A 21440-nucleotide genomic window follows, 5' to 3' on the forward strand; every position below is an offset into this window, starting at 1 on the left:
CAGGGTCTCAATTTGAACACTGATGCCTGTCAGTCAGTCACAATGTGGGACAGGGTCTCAATTTGTGGGATGCCTGAAAAGTATTGTAAATGAGGGACTGTCCCAAAGCAAAGCTGGGGGGAAATAATGGTCACGAACAAATCTATGGGTTTAGGTGTCAATAGGGAGGGGTCTGGGGGGTGGGTGTCAATTAGGGGGGGGGGTGGGGGGCTGGTCTCTGGCCTTTAATCGGAGAACAGGCTGGCGAAGGACTGCCTCAGGCTGCGGATGGTCTCGGCCTTGGCCTGGTCGTCGCTGGGCTGGTTGTTCCCTCTCAGCGTCTCCGTGAAGGTGTTGGTCAGAGACTGAGATTTACTGGAAACAAAGACAACACATGCAAGGATATACCTTTATTATTGGCCTTCCATCAAGTGTTGTTAAAACTATGACAAAAAAATGTTCTTCGACTACCTTTTTTTCACAGACTGAAACTAAGACTAAATGTATTGACAATTTCGTCAACAAATAAAAACTAGACTAAAATGTTAGGAAGGGAGAAGGGACTAGTGGACAAGAGATCCAGTAGCCTATAAGTCATTTTTACACTTGGTTGCATGCTGAAAACAGCCGATCTACAAGCTCACAACGCGTCGCAGTAGATCGGCTGTTTTCAGAAAGTGAAAAAAACAGTCAAGGCAACGGCATCAAGGCCCGCCAAAATACATTTTGTTCGACTAAATCAACTGTAGATTTAGTCGACTGAACTATTCAAGAGACTATGACTAAAACTAAAATCAAAATTTGCTGCCAAAAACAAAAACAAAAAAAACAACAACACTGGTATCAATTTGACATGAACATTTTTTGGGAACCACTAGATTTAGACTTACTTGAGCTGCGGGGACTGTTTCTGGGCCCCGGGGCCGGAGGCTGCCGGGATGGGCCCGGGCTGGAAGGCCTGGCTGGGGGAGGTGTTGGCGGAGCGGGCCCTCTGTGGAGAACCATGGGCGGACTGGGAGGGAGAGGCTGAGGCGGACCGGTGTCCACCTGGAACACACACACACACACGCACACATACACACGCACGCACGCACGCACACATACACACGCACACACACACGCACACATACACACGCACGCACGCACGCACGCACACATACACACACACACACACACGCACACATACACACGCACGCACGCACGCACGCACGCACATGCACGCACGCACACATACACACATACATACGCACGCACGCACGCACGCACGAACGCACGCACGTGGCAGAGAAGCAGCGGTCAGCGCTATGCTGTCATGTATGTGGTGGACATTTTGGTCAAAATGATATATTTTATATTTTTGCTATGCCTGAATTCTCATTTAGTTTCCTTTTTGAGTGGTGTAAACCACTCCTACGACTGGCTTTGTTAGTTTACGTGTCTGTCTGTCTGTTCGTACCAAAAAATTAGCATGGTTCCTATGGTCACCCAGTTCACCCGGGTGTGATTTCATTACGTCAGACATTACGTCAGACCACAGCTGATCAGTCTATATAAGACCTTACACCACTCAGTTCACACGGGTGTGATTTTTTTTAATGTGTGTGGCTGGCTTAGCGATTCAGGGATGGAGCCTGCAGGGCAGGCGATATTATGTTTTTGCCACAGACAAAAAAAATGGATTGGACAATAATTATATCACCACTGTTTGAACTTCTGGCCTCAGGGAGGCGCTATAAGCCCATGAAATGAAAGCAGAAACAAACACACAGACAGAGAAATAGTTTCTACCCCAGAGCTGTCCTAGACTGTCTAAACTACCCCAGAGCTGTCCTAGACTGTCTAAACTACCCCAGAGCTGTCCTAGACTGTCTAAACTACCCCAGAGCTGTCCTAGACTGTCTAAACTACCCCTTCTAAATCATGACAGTTTTCTGAATAACCTATATTTCTTTGTCAGTGGTTCTCAAATATTTTCATGTCAAGGACCCCCAAGATTATCTGTATTTGGCCGCCGACCCCCATCTGAAAATATGTTGTTCCAGGGACCCCTCAGAAGCAAAGATTTTAGCATATATTTTATTTATTTTTGTATTATTTGTGAGGGGCGCCAGCCCCTCCTATATACAGGTTAAATGTTTGTCTTTACTTCAATGTTTGTTTTGTTGACGCCATTGACAATGAAGGGAAAATGTACGTCATAATGTGTGTGATTTTTTTTTCATGCCCCTAGATTATTATCTAGATAGATAATGTCCTGTCGATAGTATAGTTGAGTGGTTAAATGTTCCTACCTTGACTCCGTCGAGGCTGGGTGGTCTGGGGCTGTTCCAGGGAAGAGACACAGTTATGTGTTAGCAGAGTTGTTTAAAGGAGCATTCAGTGATTTGAGTGATTTGGAAAACCACCCAGTCCGCCCCGGTAACAAAATGTGCACATGCACGCTCTACAGTGGGGGGAAGTGCAACAGGCCAACAGCATGTGCACCAAGGCCCACCCCCACTCGATCATGATTGGAGGAATGCCCCACTCATCCTGATTGGATGAAGGTTTTGCCACCTGCCACCAAAACTGAAACTAGGGTTTTTTGACCCCAGGGGCTCACTGGGTACAGGGAGGAACTCCTTATATGGTCAGCACACTCTATAGTAGGGAGGATTATCCAGAAAAAAATAAAAAATAATTGATATTTGAATTAAGTAAAATCACTGAATATACCTTTAACTTGTTTCTGTCGACTAAAACTATGACAAAAAATGTTCGTCGACTACCTTTTTTCCACTGACGAAAACTAAACGTAAACTAAATGAAAACTAAGCTATGACGACTAAAACTAAGACTACATATACTGACGATTTCGTCAACAGATACAAACCACACTAAAATGTTATGAAGGGACTAGTGGACAAGAGATCCACTATACAGTACATAAAACACAAGTCCTTTTACACTTGGTTGCATGCTGAAGTGTAAAAATCTGTCATTACGACGGCATCAAGGCCCAGCCAAAATACATTTTAGTCGACTAAATCAACTGTAGATTTAGCCGACTAAAACTAGACTAACACTAAAACATTCCAGGTGACTAAAATATGACTAAAACTAAATGGAGTTTTATTCCAAAGACTTTGGGCTACATTTTCGTCACCGCTAAACCCCTTATCCCTAAACTTCTTTGCCTTTTTTTACTATTTTGCAAAACATTTTTGAATAGTTAAAATGGCCACAACGTGTCGATGTAGATTGGCTAGTTGAACTATTCAAAAATGTTTTTGAAAATAGTAAAAAAAAAAGGCAAAGAGGTTTAGGGATAAGGGGTTTAGCGGTGACGAAAATGGAGCCCCATGACTAAAACTAAAAGAAGTTTTATTCCAAAGACTATGACTAAAACTAAATGAAGTTTTATTCCAAAGACTATGACTAAAACTAAATGAAGTTTTATTCCAAAGACTATGACTAAAACTAAATTAAGTTTTATTCCAAAGACTATGACTAAAACTAAAAGAAGTTTTATTCCAAAGACTATGACTAAAACTAAATGAAGTTTTATTCCAAAGACTATGACTAAAACTAAATGAAGTTTTATTCCAAAGACTATGACTAAAACTAAAAGAAGTTTTATTCCAAAGACTATGACTAAAACTAAATTAAGTTTTATTCCAAAGACTATGACTAAAACTAAAAGAAGTTTTATTCCAAAGACTATGACTAAAACTAAATTAAGTTTTATTCCAAAGACTATGACTAAAACTAAATGAAGTTTTATTCCAAAGACTATGACTAAAACTAAATTAAGTTTCATTCCAAAGACTATGACTAAAACTAAAAGAAGTTTTATTCCAAAGACTATGACTAAAACTAAATTAAGTTTTATTCCAAAGACTATGACTAAAACTAAATGAAGTTTTATTCCAAAGACTATGACTAAAACTAAAATAAGTTTTATTCCAAAGACTATGACTAAAACTAAAATAAGTTTTATTCCAAAGACTATGACTAAAACTAAATTAAGTTTTATTCCAAAGACTATGACTAAAACTAAAATAAGTTTTATTCCAAAGACTATGACTAAAACTAAAATAAGTTTTATTCCAAAGACTATGACTAAAACTAAAAGAAGTTTTATTCCAAAGACTATGACTAAAACTAAAAGAAGTTTTATTCCAAAGACTATGACTAAAACTAAAATAAGTTTTATTCCAAAGACTATGACCAAAACTAAATGAAGTTTTATTCCAAAGACTATGACTAAAACTAAAAGAAGTTTCATTCCAAAGACTATGACTAAAACTAAATAAAGTTTTATTCCAAAGACTATGACTAAAACTAAAAGAAGTTTTATTCCAAAGACTATGACTAAAACTAAATGAAGTTTTATTCCAAAGACTATGACTAAAACTAAATGAAGTTTTATTCCAAAGACTATGACTAAAACTAAATTAAGTTTCATTCCAAAGACTATGACTAAAACTAAAATAGAAATTTGCTGCCAAAAACAACACTGGTGGAAGATGGTAAAATCTAGTCTGTGACTTGAAAAGGTTTGAGACGTTGATGTATTTGGTATAAAGTGTTGTCACCTTGATACTGTAGTTGAAGGCTGTATATTTGGTATAAAGTGTCACCTTGATACTGTAGTTGAAGGCTGTATATTTGGTATAAAGTGTTGTCACCTTGATACTGTAGTTGAAGGCTGTATATTTGGTATAAAGTGTCACCTTGATACTGTAGTTGAAGGCTGTATATTTGGTATAAAGTGTCACCTTGATACTGTAGTTGAAGGCTGTATATTTGGTATAAAGTGTCACCATGATACTGTAGTTGAAGGCTGCATATTTGGTATAAAGTGTCACCTTGATACTGTAGTTGAAGGCTGTATATTTGGTATAAAGTGTTGTCACCTTGATACTGTAGTTGAAGGCTGTATATTTGGTATAAAGTGTCACCTTGATACTGTAGTTGAAGGCTGTATATTTGGTATAAAGTGTTGTCACCTTGATACTGTAGTTGAAGGCTGTATATTTGGTATAAAGTGTTGTCACCTTGATACTGTAGTTGAAGGCTGTATATTTGGTATAAAGTGTCACCTTGATACTGTAGTTGAAGGCTGTATATTTGGTATAAAGTGTCACCTTGATACTGTAGTTGAAGGCTGTATATTTGGTATAAAGTGTTGTCACCTTGATACTGTAGTTGAAGGCTGTATATTTGGTATAAAGTGTCACCTTGATACTGTAGTTGAAGGCTGTATATTTGGTATAAAGTGTTGTCACCTTGATACTGTAGTTGATGTATTTGGTATAAGGTGTTGTCACCATGATACTGTAGTTGATGTATTTGGTATAAAGTGTTGTCACCTTGATACTGTAGTTGATGTATTTGGTATAAAGTGTTGTCACCTTGATACTGTAGTTGATGTATTTGGTATAAAGTGTTGTCACCTTGATACTGTAGTTGATGTATTTGGTATAAAGTGTTGTCACCTTGATACTGTAGTTGATGTATTTGGTATAAAGTGTTGTCACCATGATACTGTAGTTGATGTATTTGGTATAAGGTGTTGTCACCTTGATACTGTAGTTGAAGGCTGTATATTTGGTATAAAGTGTTGTCACCTTGATACTGTAGTTGATGTATTTGGTATAAAGTGTTGTCACCATGATACTGTAGTTGATGTATTTGGTATAAAGTGTTGTCACCATGATACTGTAGTTGATGTATTTGGTATAAAGTGTTGTCACCATGATACTGTAGTTGATGTATTTGGTATAAGGTGTTGTCACCTTGATACTGTAGTTGAAGGCTGTATATTTGGTATAAAGTGTCACCTTGATACTGTAGTTGATGTATTTGGTATAAAGTGTTGTCACCATGATACTGTAGTTGATGTATTTGGTATAAAGTGTTGTCACCTTGATACTGTAGTTGATGTATTTGGTATAAGGTGTTGTCACCTTGATACTGTAGTTGAAGGCTGTATATTTGGTATAAAGTGTCACCTTGATACTGTAGTTGAAGGCTGTATATTTGGTATAAAGTGTTGTCACCTTGATACTGTAGTTGAAGGCTGTATATTTGGTATAAAGTGTTGTCACCTTGATACTGTAGTTGAAGGCTGCATATTTGGTATAAAGTGTCACCTTGATACTGTAGTTGAAGGCTGTATATTTGGTATAAAGTGTCACCTTGATACTGTAGTTGAAGGCTGTATATTTGGTATAAAGTGTCACCTTGATACTGTAGTTGAAGGCTGTCTATTTGGTATAAAGTGTCACCTTGATACTGTAGTTGAAGGCTGTATATTTGGTATAAAGTGTCACCTTGATACTGTAGTTGAAGGCTGTATATTTGGTATAAAGTGTTGTCACCTTGATACTGTAGTTGAAGGCTGCATATTTGGTATAAACTTAAATATGATATTTGATATTAAACTTGACCGCTGAAGGCTGTATTTGTTATAAAGTACAATATTTGATATTAAACTTGACCGCTGAAGGCTGTATTTGTTATAAAGTATAATATTTGATATTAAACTTGGCCGCTGAAGGCTGTATTTGTTATAAAGTATAATATTTGATATTAAACTTGGCCGCTGAAGGCTGTATTTGTTATAAAGTATAATATTTGATATTAAACTTGGCCGCTGAAGGCTGTATTTGTTATAAAGTATAATATTTGATATTAAACTTGGCCGCTGAAGGCTGTATTTGTTATAAAGTATATGTATTTGGTATCTACAGTGAGGTCACCTTTATCGCTGAAGGCTGAGGCGTGTCGACTCCCAGAAGCACCTTGGCCATCTTGTTAACGACCAGCTCTGTGATCAGCTGTCTGTCCTCCTCCACGTGTTCACCAATCAGAGGCAGGGAACTGTCCATCACCTGGGAAACAATTAAACAGACGGCCAATCAGAGGCATGGAACTGTCCATCACCCAAGGAAGCTGTGAGAAGGAAGAGAAGTGGTCACGTGACTGGGCTGCGCCATGACACTTTCATGGACACTTTCATGGACACTTTCATGGGAGCCAAACTCACACCGGAAGTGCAATGAATACATGGCAGTGAATGGAGCCGGCTGGACCAGCTCATAACAAACATTATTTATGAACAATTGAGACCTTTGTCATATAATCAGTTCAGGAATATAAAAGAAGACATAATTATCACAGGTTGTTTTCTAATCACTTACTTTTTGGGAAACAGACACAGAGGCTAAAAGCAGATCTACCAAGTTTAGAGTTAACTTTTGTGCAATTAACTCATTTTGCATAAAAAAAAAAGAAGTAAAATCAGTTTTTCTCCTCTCCTGAACAGTTAGTCTTGTTTTCTCCTCTCCTGAACAGTTAGTCTTGTTTTCTCCTCTCCTGAACTGTTAGTCTTGTTTTCTCCTCTCCTGAACAGTTAGTCTTGTTTTCTCCTCTCCTGAACACTTAGTCTTGTTTTCTCCTCTCCTGGAGTATCAAAAAGAGTCACATATGACTAAAACTAAATGAAAAGTTGCTGTCAAAATCATGACTAACATGTTCTCTGTGTCATGTGTACAGCTGGGGACAATACACAGTGTTGCCACTAGGTGGAGACCTAATACTGTTTATCACAACCGAGATGATGAAGCCCATTCAGATCATGATGACTTCAGTGAGTACCACAGACGAATAACAGTCTAAGTCCACATTATTGATCCATAATATATAAATGATAGATAAGGGTTCAGGACACTGAGGCCTTTTCGTGGAGGGGTCAGTCTGAAATTTGGACTTAGACTGTTTTTCGTCTGTGGTACTCAATTATGGAACCAATGTTTTCTCGTTGTTTAAACCCATTTAGACCTGAGACAAGGTTCTACAGAATGTCTTCTGAATCATGAGAGTTTTCTGGAAAAACCCTATGTTTCTGTTTCTATGTCAGTGGTGCTCAAAGTGCTTCATGTCAAGGACCACCAAAAATGTACTGTAATTGGCAAAGATTTTAATTAAAACGGTTCATTTGAGGGACAGAAGTATCACTTGTGTGGGACGGGGTTAGCAACTTATTCTGGACCAGGAACCCCTTTTGGTGTTTTAAGCATTCTGTTCTACTTGAGCTAGATCTACAAGCTCGTAGTGCCGCGCTACGAGCTTGTACATCTGGGCGATGGGGGAATGAGGGACTGTGTCACGCAGAGGGACACTTCTTTTTTTTACTCCACTATGTTCATCTTTCATCATCGTAGGACCGAGGGATGGAAACGATACCAAATAGTCACATATCATAATAATATGCCCACGTGATATTTATCACAATATCTATAATAATCGTGACTGAATTTGAAGCGACCGCAAAAGCATTGAAATACTGCTGTCATCTTTCAAAAGCATAAAGCTAATCTCTCCTATACGGATGTATATCTCTATCTCTGACAGAAATAGTACTATCTAGTTTCACAAGATAGTATTGTCCAAAGTGTTAATGTAACACAGCTCTGTTTACACCTTTATTTTTTATTCCTATTGATATATTCAATATTTATTTGTACATACATTGTTTTATCTTGTTTGTTTTGTTACACTTTTGCTTTGGCAATGTAAACGTATATGTTTTCTCATGTAAAATAAAGCTGAATTGAATTGCGAGAGAGAGAGACAGAGACAGAGAGAGACAAAGAGAGAGACAGAGACAGAGAGACAGACAGAGAGAGACAGAGACAGAGAGAGACAGAGAGAGAGAGAGAGACAAAGAGAGAGACAGAGACAGAGAGACAGACAGAGAGAGACAGAGACAGAGAGAGACAGAGAGAGAGACAGAGACAGAGAGAGACAGAGACAGAGAGAGAGACAGAGACAGAGAGAGAGAGACAGAGAGAGAGACAGAGACAGAGAGAGACAGAGAGAGAGAGACAGAGACAGAGAGAGACAGAGAGAGAGAGAGAGAGACAGAGACAGAGAGAGACAGAGAGAGAGACAGAGACAGAGAGAGACAGAGACAGAGAGAGAGACAGAGACAGAGAGAGAGAGACAGAGAGAGAGACAGAGACAGAGAGAGACAGAGAGAGAGAGACAGAGACAGAGAGAGACAGAGAGAGAGAGAGAGAGAGAGACAGAGACAGAGAGAGAGACAGAGACAGAGAGAGAGACAGAGACAGAGACAGAGACAGAGACAGAGACAGAGACAGAGAGAGAGACAGAGACAGAGAGAGAGACAGAGACAGAGACAGAGACAGAGACAGAGAGAGAGACAGAGACAGAGAGAGAGACAGAGACAGAGACAGAGACAGAGAGAGAGAGAGAGAGACAGAGACAGAGACAGAGACAGAGAGAGAGACAGAGACAGAGACAGAGACAGAGACAGAGAGAGAGACAGAGAGAGAGACAGAGACAGAGAGAGAGAGAGAGACAGAGACAGAGAGAGAGACAGAGACAGAGACAGAGACAGAGACAGAGAGAGAGACAGAGACAGAGAGAGAGACAGAGACAGAGACAGAGACAGAGAGAGAGACAGAGAGAGAGACAGAGAGAGAGACAGAGACAGAGACAGAGACAGAGACAGAGACAGAGACAGAGACAGAGACAGAGACAGAGAGAGAGACAGAGAGAGAGACAGAGACAGAGACAGAGACAGAGACAGAGACAGAGACAGAGAGAGAGACAGAGACAGAGACAGAGACAGAGAGAGAGACAGAGACAGAGACAGAGAGAGAGAGAGAGACAGAGAGAGAGACAGAGAGAGAGACAGAGACAGAGACAGAGAGAGAGACAGAGACAGAGACAGAGACAGAGACAGAGAGAGAGACAGAGAGAGAGACAGAGACAGAGACAGAGACAGAGAGAGAGAGACAGAGAGAGAGACAGAGACAGAGACAGAGACAGAGACAGAGACAGAGACAGAGAGAGAGAGAGAGACAGAGACAGAGACAGAGAGAGAGACAGTCTCCGGAGAGCCCGGCGTAGTTTCCTGAGACGCTGAGTGACAGCTGTCAGAAAGGAGCCTCATTTTTCGCCTAATATTTTTTTATGGAGGGACAGACAGTAGGCTGACAGGAAATGGGGGAGAGAGATGGAGGGGGGGGAGACATGCAGTAAAGGCCGGTCGGGATCGGGAGTTGAACCCACGGCACACTGCCAGACTGGATTACCAGCCAAGGTGCCTGGACCGCTGAGCCACGGCCCAGGCAGAGAAAGTATCAGTATCGTAGAAGTATCAATACTGTTAATAATATAGAAAAATACTTACAAGTAAGTCCAGAATTCAAAATATATTGGCATCAAAAGGTACCAAAAGTAGAATGTAGTCATTATGCAAAATGTCAAGTTTTCAAATGTATAATAATATTTTGAAAATAGCAGATCTGCAAGCTCACAATGTGTCACATCCCGACACATTGTGGGTTGTTGATCTGCTATTTTCAAATGGATATATAGGGCTGAAGTGGTTGATGTATGTTTTGTATTAATAATCAAAATCTACAAAGTAACTAGTAGTGACTAAAGTTTACAAATAATCGTAGTGGAGTAAAAGTTCAATATTTGGTGTTTTAAGCATTATGTGTTTTAAGCATTATGTTACGCTTTAGCTGTTGAAAAATAGCAGATCTACAAGCTCATAGCGCGCCACCGAGTGCCGCACTATGAGCTTGTAGGTCTGCTATTTTTAAAAAATCGTGAAAATGTGGCGCAAATCTTTGAATATATATATTCTTTCAGAGCGAACGTTTTTTAACTCAAATCTTTGCTTCTGAGGGGGGGGGGGGGGGGGGAACATCATATTTTCAGATGGGGGTCGGCGGCCAATTACATATATTTTTGGGGGTCCTTGACATGAAATAGTTTGAGAACGACTGATATAGAAACATGGGTTTTTTTTTCAGGAAACTGTCAGTATTTAGACGACGTTTATAGAATGGTCCTCAGGTCTAAACGGGTTAAGTACAGTACTTATAGATACTCTCCACCACGGCTTGTTTTGTCCCAACGATGGGCGGCGACCTTCTGCCCCGCCCGGCGATGAATTGGGAATGTCTCGTTCTTCTCGAGGCTAAATATGGACATGGACTCCAGAGCTCTGAAAATGTCATCCCGTTGGTTTACAGAACGAGACGAGGGGAGGAAACACACAATGCACAATGGGAGGGATGGCCTGGGCCAGGAGGGGGGGGGGAGGGGAGGGGGAGGGGGGGGGGGGGGGGAGAGGAGGGGAGGGGAGGGAGGGGGGGATGGGAGGGGAGGGAGGGGAGGGGGGAGGGGAGGGAGGGGGGGGGAGGAGGGGAGGGGAGGGAGGGGAGGGAGGGGGAGGGGAGGGGAGGGGATCGCCCTTTCTAAAAATGAAAAAGGGTGATTCATGTGGACTTCGGTGCCAGGAAATAACTCTGTCTACTGTAACCTAAACCAACCCCGTTCTCTCTCTCTGGAGGGTTAGGGTTAGGGTTAGGGTTCTCTCTCTCTGGAGGGTTAGGGTTAGGGTTCTCTCTCTCTGGAGGGTTAGGGTTAGGGTTCTCTCTCCCTGGAGGGTTAGGGTTCTCTCTCTCTGGAGGGTTAGGGTTCTCTCTCTCTGGAGGGTTAGGGTTAGGGTTCTCTCTCTCTGGAGGGTTAGGGTTAGGGTTCTCTCTCTCTGGAGGGTTAGGGTTCTCTCTCTCTGGAGGGTTAGGGTTAGGGTTCTCTCTCTCTGGAGGGTTAGGGTTAGGGTTCTCTCTCTCTGGAGGGTTAGGGTTAGGGTTAGGGTTCTCTCTCTCTGGAGGGTTAGGGTTAGGGTTCTCTCTCTCTGGAGGGTTAGGGTTCTCTCTCTCTGGAGGGTTAGGGTTCTCTCTCTCTGGAGGGTTAGGGTTCTCTCTCTCTGGAGGGTTAGGGTTCTCTCTCTCTGGAGGGTTAGGGTTCTCTCTCTCTGGAGGGTTAGGGTTCTCTCTCTCTGGAGGGTTAGGGTTCTCTCTCTCTGGAGGGTTAGGGTTCTCTCTCTCTGGAGGGTTAGGGTTAGGGTTCTCTCTCTCTGGAGGGTTAGGGTTCTCTCTCTCTGGAGGGTTAGGGTTCTCTCTCTCTGGAGGGTTAGGGTTAGGGTTCTCTCTCTCTGGAGGGTTAGGGTTAGGGTTCTCTCTCTCTGGAGGGTTAGGGTTAGGGTTCTCTCTCTCTGGACGGCGGCAGCGGCCAGGAGAACAGCTGGATGGGAACCGTGAGGGTTCCCGGTTCGATCCCTGTGGGCTCCCCCAGAGTTAGCGTCGGAGTGTCCTTGAGCAAGACTATGTAAAGCGCTTTGGATAAAAACGCTATATAAATGCACCATTTATTTGCAAAGGTACTTGAATCCCCTCCAGTTGACTCCTCGGCCCATTCCAACCCCCCAGGAGTTCATTGTATGACTGTGTCGATGCGTAGCCCATTGACTGTGTCGATGCGTAGCCCATTGACTGTGTCGATGCGTAGCCCATTGACTGTGTCGATGCGTAGCCCATTGACTGTGTCGATGCGTAGCCCATTGACTGTGTCGATGCGTAGCCCATTGACTGTGTCGATGCGTAGCCCATTGACTGTGTCGATGCGTAGCCCATTGACTGTGTCGATGCGTAGCCCAGTGACTGTCGATTTGTAGCCCATTGACTGTGTCGATGCGTAGCCCATCGACTGTGTCGATTTGTAGCCCATTGACTGTGTCGATGCGTAGACCATTGACTGTGTCGATGCGTAGCCCATTGACTGTGTCGATGCGTAGCCCATTGACTGTGTCGATGCGTAGCCCATTGACTGTGTCGATGCGTAGCCCATTGACTGTGTCGATGCGTAGCCCATTGACTGTGACGATGCGTAGCCCATTGACTGTGTCGATGCGTAGCCCATTGACTGTGTCGATGCGTAGCCCATTGACTGTGTCGATGCGTAGCCCATTGACTGTGTCGATGCGTAGCCCATTGACTGTGTCGATGCGTAGCCCATTGACTGTGTCGATGTGTAGCCCATTGTGTCGATGCGTAGCCCATTGTGTCGATGCGTAGCCCATTGTGTCGATGCGTAGCCCATTGTGTCGATGCGTAGCCCATTGTGTCGATGCGTAGGCCCATTGTGTCGATGCGTAGCCCATTGTGTTTTCAGGTGAAAGGGACTTATTTTCTGCAAGTGTATAAAAACACTCGTACAGAGGATTATAAATAGACACAATATAAGCGTTTGTGTCTTGACCGCCTTTCTAAGGAGATGGAAGATAGAGCTATAGGGCAGTGCTGTTCAACCCTTTTCATATCGAAGAGACCATTTGTTATTCTGGATTTGAGCCACGGAACCACCGTTTGATGACATTTAGCCTCTCGGACCCATTTGAGCCACGGAACCACCGTTTGATGACATTTAGCCTCTCGGACCCATTTGAGCCACGGAACCACCGTTTGATGACATTTAGCCTCTCGGACCCATTTGAGCCACGGAACCACCGTTTGATGACATTTAGCCTCTCGGACCCATTTGAGCCACGGAACCACCGTTTGATGACATTTAGCCTCTCGGACCCATCTGAGCCACGGACCACCGTTTGATGACATTTAGCCTCTCGGACCCATTTGAGCCACGGAACCACCGTTTGATGACATTTAGCCTCTCAGACCCATTTGAGCCACGGACCACCGTTTGATGACATTTAGCCTCTCAGACCCATTTGAGCCACGGAACCACCGTTTGATGACATTTAGCCTCTCAGACCCATTTGAGCCACGGACCACCATTTGATGACGTTTAGCCTCTCAGACCCATTTGAGCCACGGACCACCATCTGATGACATTTAGCCTCTCAGACCCATTTGAGCCAAGGAACCACCATTTGATGACATTTAGCCTCTCAGACCCATTTGAGCCACGGACCACCGTTTGATGACATTTAGCTTCTCAGACCCATTTGAGCCACAGAACCACCGTTTGATGACATTTAGCCTCTCAGACCCATTTGAGCCACGGAACCACCGTTTGATGACATTTAGCCTCTCAGACCCATTTGAGCCACGGAACCACCGTTTGATGACATTTAGCCTCTCAGACCCATTTGAGCCACGGAACCACCGTTTGATGACATTTAGCCTCTCAGACCCATTTGAGCCACGGAACCACCATTTGATGACATTTAGCCTCTCAGACCCATTTGAGCCACGGAACCACCATTTGATGACATTTAGCCTCTCAGACCCATTTGAGCCACGGACCACCATTTGATGACATTTAGCCTCTCATGCAGACCCAAAACTAAAGAATATGTCCACAATTCCATGCTGTATTGATGTTGGTACCTGGTCTCTAAACTACCTCCCCCTGGTCAGCCGGGGCACCTGATGGAGGGGAAAGGAACTGGTTGGAATAACGTGTTCATCCCACGCACTACGTCCAACCAGAGAAACTCCCTCCCACCTGTCGGGTGAAAAGAAGCAGCTTGGACTCCTCATGCATGAAAAGAAGCATGAGGTCAGTCCGCTGCCCCCCCCCCCCCCCACCCCCCCAGGTTGGCAGAGGAAGTGCAGCGCCCAGGATTACATTAGATAATTGACACTGGGTGAAAAAATCATTGGCTCTTATCATCGCCTACATCATCACATTCCGACCAATGACCTTTGGCGTCCTCAATTTTCTGTCCTCAGTTTTTAATCCTCAATTCCGTGGCTCAGCCAATCAAATCATCACCATGGGGGTACATACAAACGCACACACAAAGCTGGACATATTTGAGGGGCTATAGCGCCCCTCAAATATGGGTTACAAAACTTGTGGGATAAAAATGTAGGGAAGATAACGCTGCCCTGGAGAGGTTCCAACTGTAGGTAGAGATACCAGCTGGTGATGTCATCCTCCCAGTCAGGATGTCTGTCTCTCTCTCTCTCTCTCTCTGTGTGTGTGTGTGTGTGTGTGTGTGTGTGTGTGTGTGTGTGTGTGTGTGTGTGTGTGTGTGTGTGTGTGTGTGTGTGTGTGTGTGTGTGTGTGTGTGTGTGTGTGTGTGTGTGTGTGTGTGTGTGTGTGTGTGTGTGTGTGTGTGTGTGTGTGTGTGTGTGTGTGTGTGTGTGTGTGTGTGTGTGTGGTGGGTGTGCACGCAACCTAAACTGTCTATTTACAAAGCACAATGGATAACTGACTCCCTAACATGACTCAACAGTGTGTGTGCGTGCGCGCGTGCGTGTGTGTGTGCGTGCACAATGCACTCTGTGTGCATGTGAGTCTACAAGCCTGGCCTACAAGTACATTTACTTAAAGTACAATTGTGAGGTTATTGTACTTTACCGTTCCAATACTTTTACTTCTACTCCACTACGTCTCAGAGGCAAATAGTGTACTTTTACTCCACTACATTATATTTTAAAACTTTAGTTACTTCGTAGATTTCGGCCGCGCTACGAGCTTGTAGATCTGCTATTTATTGAAAAATCGTGAAAATGTGGCTCAAATCTTTGAATATATATTCTTTCAGAGCGAACGCTTTCAACTCAAATCTTTGCTTCTGGGGGGGTCCCTCCCTGGAACAACATGTTTTCAGATGGGGGTCGGCGGCCAATTACATTTTTTTGCCCATTTTATCCGTCGATGAAATTGTCAGTAGTCATAGTTTTAGTCACCGTAGCTTCGTTTTTATTTTGTCCTTATTTAGTGAAAAAAGGTAGTCGACGAACATTTTTCGTCATATTCCCCTCCCAGTGACCCACGCAGACACCTGGCTGTCACAGTCCCCTGCCAGTGACCCACGCAGACACCTGGCTGTCACAGTCCCCTCCCAGTGACCCACGCAGACACCTGGACATAACCCTGGCTGTCACAGTCCCAACAGGCTGTGTTTTTGTCTCTTTCAACGCCGTGATATTCCAGCTGCGTCCCCCCCCTCCCCCTCCCCCCTCCTTGCCTTTCAACACAATCGTGACTAAAGAAAAAAGAGATGTTATCAACAGGAAGACTGACGTCTGAATCACAATATTACTGATATCTGTATAAAATTGCTGACATTCTCAGCGAGGGTGGAGCCAGGGACATGTTGACCACAGACGGTGAATACTGGGCACAGTGCCAAGAGAGCAGCCCCCCCCCCCCCCCCCCCCACACACACACACACACACACACACACACGCATCCATAGAACCAGGGGGTAGAAAGCAACCAAATATGTACTTAGCCCATTTAATTCTGACGTTGAAATTAAAACAATGTCTTCTAAATCCTAAATGTTTTCTGAAAACCTCATGTTTCTATATCAGTGGTTCTCAATATTTCATGTCAAGGACCCCAAAAATTATATGTAATCGGCCGCCGACCCCCATCTGAAAATATGTTGTTCCAGGGACCTCACCAGGAGCAAAGATTTGAGTTAAAAACGTTCGCTGGGAAAGCATTATATTCAAAGATTTGCGGCACATTTTCACGATTTAAAAAAATAGCAGATCTACAAGCTCGTAGCGTGGCACTGAGTGCCACACTACGAGCTTGTAGATCTGCTATTTTTCAATAGCTAAAGTATAACAATGCTTGAAACACCAAAAGGGGTTCCCGCCCAGAATGGGTTAAAGTACTGTACCGAAGTACAATTTTGAGGGTTTTGTACTTCACTTGAGTATTTCCAATTTCCAGTACTTTTACTTCTACTCCACTACATCTCAGAGCCAACATGTGTACTTTTACTTCACTACATTTATTTGAAAACATACATTAACCACTCCAGCCCTATAAACATTTCGGCCATTTGAAAACAGCTGATCTACAAGCTCACAATGTGTCGTTATGTCACACATTGTGAGCTCATTAACAGTTTGACGCCACATCACGCGGAACCCGCCTTTTAATCAAATATCCTACGCTGCCTCGATTGTTTTATTACCTTTGGAGCATACGCTGAAGTATTTGGGCGTTTGTTCCATGAAAATCGGGTAAGAAATGGTCCGTCGTCTTGTTATGATGAGTCGAGCCAGCGGCCATGACAATGCGAAACGAAACCAGAGTGCAGAGCAAGTTGTAGTCCAAACAAGCCCCCCGTCCACTTGCATTGGGCTCAATTTCCCAGAAGCCCTAGCAGCCCAGCATAAGTATCGATTTCCGGTTTCGTCGTCATAACATGAAGCTCTCTCTCTCTCTCTAAAATGTTATCCCACAATTTGTGTAACCCATTCTTTCACCCGGTGCCATTTGCCTAAACTGTAATCCTGGGCGGAGTGGGCGCTGAGCTCATGCTTCCTACAATGCATGAGGAGTCCAAGTCTGCTTCTTTTCACCTGACAGGGGTTGGACGGTTGGACATAGCGCGTGGAAGAAACACGTTATTCCAACCAGTTTCTTTTCCCTCCATCAGGCTGACCAGGTGGAGGCGATCCAGATGAACTGACCTCTATTATATGATGTATAATATATAATATCCATGTATAATATCCATCCCTCCAAGAACTCTATGAAAAAAGATGCACAGCCAAAGCGAATCGGATCATCAAAGACACTTACCACCCCAGCCATAAACTCTTCAAGGCCTGCAGAAACCCCCGCCCTGGTAAACGGTTTCTTAGCATCCCAAGTACCACCAATAGGACACTAAACAGTTTTTTCCCCTCGGTAGTGAGACTGCTAAATAAGCAGTAGTGTAGGACTGGCTGTACACTCTGGACACACTGGACTTAATTATCGTTGTAATTATCCATTTATTAATATGAGTGTCGTTAGGTTTGTAATCAAACGTTCTTAAAGGACCACTTCACCACTTTTCAACATCTCTTCATATAATTGGTCCTCACTAATGTTCATGATAAAACACCACCATTTTTTCCTACTCAGTCTGTGTCTCATAGGAGGGCTTTGGGCAGTTCGGACACCCGTCCACCAGTGACATCATCATTAGGCAGATTTCTTTTAAACAAGATTTATTTTAAAATATATTTAGATTTTTATTATCGTGAGAACGATGGCTTCAACTTTTGCATTGCAACTTTTCAGGAAAAGAAAGCCTGCCGTTTCTATTAGCTTGGATTCACCATCGATGATGTCACTGGTGGACGGGTTTCTGAACTGCCCACAGCCTTCCTATGAGACACAGACTGAGTAGGAAAAAATGGTGGTATTTTATCATGAACATTAGTTAGGACCAATTATAGGAAGAGAAGTTGAAAAGTGGTGAAGTGGTCCTTTAAGGTTTTTTGCACTTTTTTGCACTTTCAACTGCTGTTGTTGTTTCAAGCTGCACTACAATGCTTTTCACCCACTGTTTTACTTGTAATTCATGTGATGTGACAATAAAGTTCTATTCTATTCTATTCTATGCAGTCGTTCCCGTGGACCAGTGTTGATTTCGTCGACTAAAACTAAGACAAAAAAATGTTCGTCGACTACCTTTTTTCACTGACGAAAACTAAATGGAAACTGAGCTACGATGACTAAAACTGAGACTAAATATATTGGCAATTTCGTCAACAGATAAAAACTAGACTAAAATGTTAGGAAGGGACTAGTGGACAAGAGATCCAGTATGAGTCATTTTACACTTGGTTGCATGCTGAAAATAGCAGATCTACAAGCTCACAACGCGTCATCGCGCTGTGACGCGTTGTGAGCTTGTAGATCTGCTAGCAAGTGTAAAATCCGTCATTACGGCGGCATCAAGGCCTTGCCACATTTTACATTTTAGTCGACTAAATCAACTGTAGAGAACTGACCTCTATGATGTAGTCGTTACCGTCCTTCCCGTGGACCGCCTTCACAGCACAGATATCCAGACCTCCGAACATCTCAGCACAGGAGTCCACCCACATGCGGTACCTGCAACACACCACTAGAGGGATTAAACATCAGGAGTCCACCCACATGCGGTACCTGCAACACACCACTAGAGGGATTAACCCATTTAGACCTGAGATCAGATTCTAAAAATGTCTTCTACATCCTGACAGTTTTCAGAAATATCCATGGTTCTATGTCAGTCGCTATTTTCAGCATGCAACCAAGTGTAAAATGACATGTGTCTTTTACTTATACTGGATCTCTTGTCCACTAGTCTCTTCCCAATATTTCAGTCTTAGTTTTAGTCATCGTAGCTTAGTTTTCATTTAGTTTCCATTTCGTTTTCGTCAGTGAAAAAAGGTGGTCGACGAACATTTTTTGCCATAGTTTCAGTCGACGAAAACAACAGGGGCTGAAGCCCCCTTTGATGTGTGTGTGTGTGTGTGTGTGTGCACGTGCCTGGAGCCCCCTTTGATGTGTATGTGTGCACGTGCCTGGATAGTAACGTCTATAAGCTCACCTGTCCGTCATGGCGATCTGCTCCAGCATGGCCGAGCCCGTGTTGGCTTTCCAGTTGCCCGAGATCGAGGTTCTCCTGGAAGAAAACAGATCATAAATGTGAGGGGCGTTCAGCCCTCCTAGAGCCTTGTGAGGCATGTCATGTCTGTGAAAAACGAAATAAATGCATTACTGTTTGCATGTTCTCCCCGTGTCCCCTAGGGTAGGTATACCCTCACATGTTCTCCCCGTGTCCCCTAGGGTAGGTATACCCTCACATGTTCTCCCCGTGTCCCCTAGGGTAGGTACCCTCACATGTTCTCCCTGTGTCCCCTAGGGTAGGTACCCTCACATGTTCTCCCCGTGTCCCCTAGGGTAGGTATACCCTCACATGTTCTCCCCGTGTCCCCTAGGGTAGGTACCCTCACATGTTCTCCCTGTGTCCCCTAGGGTAGGTATACCCTCACATGTTCTCCCCGTGTCCCCTAGGGTAGGTACCCTCACATGTTCTCCCTGTGTCCCCTAGGGTAGGTATACCCTCACATGTTCTCCCCGTGTCCCCTAGGGTAGGTATACCCTCACATGTTCTCCCCGTGTCCCCTAGGGTAGGTACCCTCACATGTTCTCCCTGTGTCCCCTAGGGTAGGTATACCCTCACATGTTCTCCCCGTGTCCCCTAGGGTAGGTATACCCTCACATGTTCTCCCCGTGTCCCCTAGGGTAGGTACCCTCACAAAAAACATGCAGTAATCCTGGTCTCTAAACCACCTCCCCCTGGCCAGCCGGGGCGCCTGATGGAGGGGAAAGGAACTGGTTGGAATAACGTGTTCCTTCCACGCACTACGTCCAACCAGGGAAAGCTCTCCCCAGGTTGGCGGAGGGTGTGTAGAGCCCAGGATCACATCAGATAATTGACACAGGGGTGAAAAATGGGTTACAAAATTGTGGGATAAAAAATATTTAAAAAAAATAGAAGTATTCATTCATTGTCCTAAAGTCCATAGACTGGCGACGGGGAATTTATAATTAGGCTCTAATAAACAAACATTAACCCATTGAGACCTGAGGACGATGCTACAAATGTTTCTATGTCTGTGGTTTTCAAACTATTTCACATCAAGGACCCCCAGAATTATCTGTATTTGGCCGCCGACCCCCATCTGAAAATATGGAGATCCAGGGACAAAGATTTGAGTTAAAACGTTCGCTGTGAAAGAATATAGAAAGATTTGCACCACATTTTCAAGAATTTTCAAAAAATAGCAGATCTACTGTACAACCTCTTGTAGATCTGCTATTTTTCAATAGCTAAAGTATAACATGATGCTATAAACACCGAAAGCGATTCCCGTCCTGAATGGGTTAAAAGTCTATAGACTTGCCTGCCACATGATGTCATTTGGGAAGGCCAAGCGTTGGAGACATAGACCTATAAAGGATAGAGACCGAACCGGAGCGTTAGCCCCCCCCCGCTATTCATTTCAGTGGAAGTTGCTCAGTGGCGTTTTGAAGCACCCGGAAGACTTCCGCAAGTATAATGAATTGCATTTTTTTTAGCGCTTTTCCAAGTGCTCAACGTGCTTTACAATGGTTCATTCATTCATACATTGGGAGGTGAAGTGGCGAACAGTCGACGCCAGCGTCCTCACTTCCCACACCAATGGTGGCGAGCTCACACCAACCGACTCATTGGAGGCAATGTAGGGTGCAGTGTCTTGCCCAAGGACACTTCGACATGTAGACAGGAGGAGCCGGGATTCGAACCGCCGACCCAGGGATCATTGGACGATCTGCTCTACCTCCTGAGCCACAGCCGCCCTGTATAATTGTAGTATAATTATAACTCAATGGCTCGAGCGAGCGGAAGTTTGGTTTAACCTAGCCTAGCCCCAGACCTCAAATTTGAGGTCCGGGCTTTTCAAATTTGAGCTTTTCAAATTTGAGCTTTTCAAATTTGAGCTCCGGGCTTATACGCACGTGACGTCATGAACGTCCGTCCACCTCCATTAAAGTGCTGCAATTCCACATTTCGCCAGTAGGTAGTGGCAGCTTCAACGTTGGATAGCCTTACTGGGTTGGAGGCAAAAACAAAGTCACATCCAGGAAATGAATCTGCACGCCATGCGAGCATCGTCCAGATGGTTCTCCTGAACGCCGCGGTCCAGGGGAACCTAGTCACTGACCATGAGTGTCATCGAGAATGGTGGTCCCTTATTGGTTTAGACCAGGGGTTCTCAACCCGTGGGTCGCGACCCCTCGGGTGGGTCCCCAAATTATTATTATTATAATTTTTTTGAGTG

General features: G+C 43.8%; 1 protein-coding gene across 1 annotated transcript in view; it reads right to left on the reverse strand.

Annotated features, from left to right (window-relative positions):
* Nucleotides 1-224: 224 nt before the first annotated feature.
* Nucleotides 225-21440, reverse strand: part of syn3 (synapsin III) — a gene marked incomplete at its 3' end in the record, with an annotated part of 145805 nt that continues 124589 nt past the window's right edge. Inside the window, exons 10-15 of the mRNA XM_079494616.1 lie at nt 19163-19237; nt 18579-18681; nt 6726-6857; nt 2271-2301; nt 870-1026; nt 225-354 (exon numbers count right to left, since the gene is read on the reverse strand). Coding sequence (XP_079350742.1) covers nt 225-354; nt 870-1026; nt 2271-2301; nt 6726-6857; nt 18579-18681; nt 19163-19237 — 628 coding nt within the window. The remainder of the gene's footprint in view (nt 355-869; nt 1027-2270; nt 2302-6725; nt 6858-18578; nt 18682-19162; nt 19238-21440) is intronic.

Source organism: Electrona antarctica, assembly GCF_951216825.1.
Source record: "Electrona antarctica genome assembly, chromosome: 23".
NCBI classification, from domain to species: domain Eukaryota; kingdom Metazoa; phylum Chordata; class Actinopteri; order Myctophiformes; family Myctophidae; genus Electrona; species Electrona antarctica.